This window comes from Cryptomeria japonica, chromosome 6, assembly GCF_030272615.1.
Source record: "Cryptomeria japonica chromosome 6, Sugi_1.0, whole genome shotgun sequence".
NCBI lineage: Eukaryota > Viridiplantae > Streptophyta > Pinopsida > Cupressales > Cupressaceae > Cryptomeria > Cryptomeria japonica.
The window spans coordinates 627,144,700-627,148,963 of record NC_081410.1 but is presented as its reverse complement, the minus strand read 5'-3'; the positions used below and the strand labels follow the sequence as shown (position 1 = coordinate 627,148,963).

At 40.2% G+C, this 4,264-nt stretch overlaps 2 protein-coding genes across 2 annotated transcripts; both read right to left on the bottom strand.

The window, feature by feature from the left end:
- Positions 1-1,143: 1,143 nt before the first annotated feature.
- Positions 1,144-2,214, bottom strand: LOC131876755 (G-type lectin S-receptor-like serine/threonine-protein kinase At2g19130). Its single transcript, XM_059222228.1, has one exon. The coding sequence runs from the start codon at positions 2,212-2,214 to the stop codon at positions 1,144-1,146; it is 1,071 nt and encodes a 356-aa protein (XP_059078211.1).
- A 79-nt stretch (positions 2,215-2,293) lies between these two features.
- LOC131068720 (G-type lectin S-receptor-like serine/threonine-protein kinase At2g19130) lies at positions 2,294-3,532 on the bottom strand. Its single transcript, XM_058003970.2, has one exon. The coding sequence runs from the start codon at positions 3,530-3,532 to the stop codon at positions 2,294-2,296; it is 1,239 nt and encodes a 412-aa protein (XP_057859953.2).
- Between the last annotated feature and the right edge of the window lie 732 nt (positions 3,533-4,264).

Here is a 4,264-nt window from a genome sequence, read left to right as displayed (position 1 = left end):
TCCAGTTCCCATAGTTCACCGGTCATGCAAAACTAATTCTTTCATGCAGCATTTTTTCAGCTATCTTGAAGTTTATTCAATCTAGAATTTTCTAAATTCCTATATTAAAGAAGTAGATGTAAATCAATTATTCACAATGCAATAAAAATGGTGTTATGTGCAACAACACAACATAATGTGTGTTTTATAATTTATGTGTCTTTTGTGTGATTGGAATTGTTAATTTTTGTGTGTAAAATTCAATTGATAAGTTGTTGCGTATTTTTCTTTATCCACCTCCAACACTTCAACCAATGAAACACCAACTCCAAAAGCAACACCATCATCCACTAAAGAGGACGTATTCTCAATACTCCCCCAACAAGCTCTGACCCTAGGCAGCACCAGGAATGAAACTCCAACACTTGTCTTTAGATCCAAAATCCCACACAACCCAAAGGAAAAGGCCTAGGAACAAAACCCCCATACCAAGGGAATCCTATGTTTGGGTCGGATCGCAAGCAAGCAGACAAACAATAACCACAAGCTTTGGAGTGCACCCCTCCTCAAAACACCCCACAAACATTGCAGCATAGAGGTAAGGCTCAACAAGGAAAATTGACCAACTCTCAGGCGGAAGGCAGACGCAAACTCCTTCACCACACAAAAACGCTACACCACCACAAAAGAAATAGGCCCCAAAATGAAGTAGAGCCTAGAGAAATCGGACATAAGAAAATCACCCTCATAGCAATGCTGAACCTAAAAGATTCTAGTACCAAATATTGAAATTAAAAAACTTAAATTAATTTTATTAAATAAATTTTCTCTATATAAAATTTATAATCCAAAGATATCTAAATAGATGATATAAATTAATAGATATATCTTTTACACGAAACATGACAAATGTATTAAGACGTGGAACTGAATATAATTTATATTTTTATCAATACAAATAATCTTGTAACTTAATCTATGTTTTTAAATCAATTAAAAATATATAAAATGTCAATGGGCTCTAAACGGGAAGCAAATACAGAATATATTTTGTTTCTGGGACCTAAACAAACCATCAAATGCCAATTATAATATCACTTTTATTACATTAAAGAAGACATGTAAAGATTCTGCTAATGATAAACTTGAAGCTTATATCCTACATCATTCTAAACTGCAAGTAAAAACATTGCCATCGCTATCCCAGGAAATCTGCGGAGTTTGAGGTTCCATCTTCCCTTCCAGCATCCGTACCACTTGCCTCATGCTTGGCCTCACATTCTCATCCTCTTCAATGCATAAAAACCCTACAACAATAGTTCTTCTCGCCTCTTCTATGTCTGCCTCCTCTACAAGTTCAACACCCTCCTCCACGATATCAATCGTGTTTCCCGGCTGAATTTGAGCTGCAGCCCACCAGGGAAAGTAAAGCTTGTTTGATTCCTGCAACCTTAGGTCCTCATTTCTTCGGCCTGAAATGATTTCTAGCAGCGTCATACCAAAACTGTAGACGTCAACCTTGGGAGTTATGGGAAGACCGAAGAACCACTCCGGAGCAATGTACCCTCGCGTTCCTCTCACAGTGGTAAGGAAGCGACTGAAATCTCTATCCAGAAGCTTCGCAAGCCCAAAATCAGCCAGCTTAGGGGAAAATTCGCTGTCCAGGAGAATGTTTTCAGGCTTAACATCGTTGTGAATTATGCACTCTCTGCATTCTTCATGGAGATAAAGTAACCCTTTTGCAGTGCCTAGCACGATCTCAAATCGCGTCTTCCAGTCAAGTACCTTCAGTTTACTTTCAGAGTTGCCACTAAAGAGTAAAGAATTTAGAGAGCCGTTGGGCATGTACTCGTAAACAAGTAGCCTTTCTAATCCTTCGGCACAAAATCCTCGAAGCCTGACCAAATTCTTATGTTGTATGTTTCCAAGAGAACTGATTTCTGCTCGGAATTCCTTCTCTTCTCGTCTTGAACCTTCCAATCTCTTAACTGCTACAAGCGTGCCATCTGTTAGAGATCCTTTGAACACTGAACCGAATCCTCCGCTCCCCAACTTAAGTCTGAAATTCTTCGTTGCAATCTTCAACTCTTTGTAACTAAACACTCTAAGAAAAGAATTCGGGGAATCTGCATGCCTCTCCATCCAGCGTAGCCGATGTCTCTGCCACTTTAAAACTAAAAAGATAGCGGAAGCAACGCCCAAAGCACTAACAATACCAAGCACTGCGCCAACCATACTTAGGGTTTTGAGTTTGTAGGATGGTAGATTCAACTTTGGAAGCGAAGATTCAGCTACTCGAATAAAGACATTTGAATTACTTTGTAATGGAGAATTGTGCATGCTTGGCAAATCTCCAGACCAGATCTCGCATGTTCCTGAAGGCGGATTGAAAGTAAACGCAGTGCAGGAGCAGTTGCGGAGGCACGCTTTCTCGCAATCTTTCTTCGTCGTTGCAGGGTATATAAAAAGCCTGATTATCAGCCAACGTTGCTCTGGAATCGATGAATCCGTCGGTGCTGTCATTTTCGGCATCGCAGTTTAACGGGCTCTGTCGAACGCAGCCAGTTGAGGACCAATCTTGCAAACTCCAGGAACGATTATCTCTGGGAATGAAGCCTTGTACGCAGTTGCAGAACTGAACATTATTGGAGTTGCAGCTTCCGTAAGCGCCACAGACCTTATATACGGTGCATTCATCTCTGGGCTGAGACCAGGTCACACTCCATGTGGTGTCATCAAACAAAGCATATAATTGAAATACTCCGGATTTGTGTAGGACGAAACGTGTAAGCACATTGAGAGCAGGCGACAATTCATAGCTGATATAAAAATCAGAGGTAGTATTTTCAACGATGTATCTGAAGGAGCCTTTCAACGTCATTTCCGGAATCTGATTGAAACGTTTGCCGTCCCAAGCTCCGCTCTCCCAGTACTGTACAGAATTGTTCCATCTCAGCACAAATTGTCTGGTCCCTGATGGATCCATCTGATAGGAAAAATGCCCCGGAGCTGGATCCAATGAATTATTCCAACAGACAAGCTTTTCCTTTCCGCTTATCTTCATTCCAGGTAACCAGGTATCGACGGGATGGTCAAAGCTCTGCCAAGCAATCTCAGATTTATTGTCACTGCTCAGCACTACAAAATTGCCAGAATCTAATATAATAGCCCGGGAAGCCTTGTCCGACACGTTGACCGACCAAAAAGACGCACCCTCTGCGTCAAAGAGATCCAGACTACCTTGTGTGGACAGCTTCAAAACGCCGGGCCTCTTCTTTGCGGGAGTCTCTCTGTTAGCCACCCAAACAACCGTCTTTTCTGCCACTTTGCCATACCAGATGCCAATGTACCAATTACTGGTTCCATTTGGGCTAAAAAATCCCAATTCAAACGTTCCGTTCTTTGAAATTATTGTCTGATTTCCTGTTAGCGAGGCACCCAAAGAGAGAGTATCTCCCCCATCAGCAGTGCACTCGTCACAGTTGTGAAATATAATTAGCACAGTAAGAACAAAGAGCAAATATTCTAATGCACCATTACTTCCCATTTCCATATTGTCGATGCTCATAATATTTGGGTTGATCGGAATATATAGGAGTAGCTTAGGGCTACATTAAATCGTAAAGAAAGATCAGAAACGTTTTTTTCTGAATTTGAACAGAGACTGAAACCACGTGAGCGTGGAACGAAAAAGAGCAAATACGTTAATGCGCCATTACTTCCCATTTCCATATTGTTGGTGCTCATATTTTTTGTGTGGATCGGAATATATTGGTGCTAAATTAAATCGTAAAGAAAGATCAGAAACGTTTTCTCTGAATTTGAACAGAGACTGAAACCACGTGAGCGTAGAACGAAAATTGAGCGTGACCGTATTAATTGCATGATGGTCAAGGTCTACTTAAGAAAAGATGAACCTATACGCATTTGATCTATTCATGTCAATGCACGATAATGTCTGTTAACTGCGCTTTTAGTGGGTCAACAAATAGTTTAAATACAGAAAATGAAACATGATAATGTCAATGCACGATGATATGATAATTTATTTCTAATGTATATTAATTTCTTGTCACCTTCACCCAGGGTCCCACGGGAGCATAATTTCTATTTTCAAAGACCACAATTTTTCTATAAGATTATTTGGAATCTTCTTTAAAAAATAGAAGCTCCTATTTTTTAGGTCTCTATATTTGACCAGTGAAAATGGGGTGAGGCAGAAATTTCCCCACCAACTTAGAAATATTATTTGCCCAACTTAAAAATATTATTTGGCACTTGGCAA

Bases quoted from the DNA above. Each gene is read 5' to 3' on its own strand.
- LOC131876755 (XM_059222228.1), bottom strand. From the start codon at position 2,214: ATGGTTGGCGCAGTGCTTGGTATTGTTAGTGCTTTGGGCGTTGCTTCC.
- LOC131068720 (XM_058003970.2), bottom strand. From the start codon at position 3,532: ATGGAAATGGGAAGTAATGGTGCATTAGAATATTTGCTCTTTGTTCTT.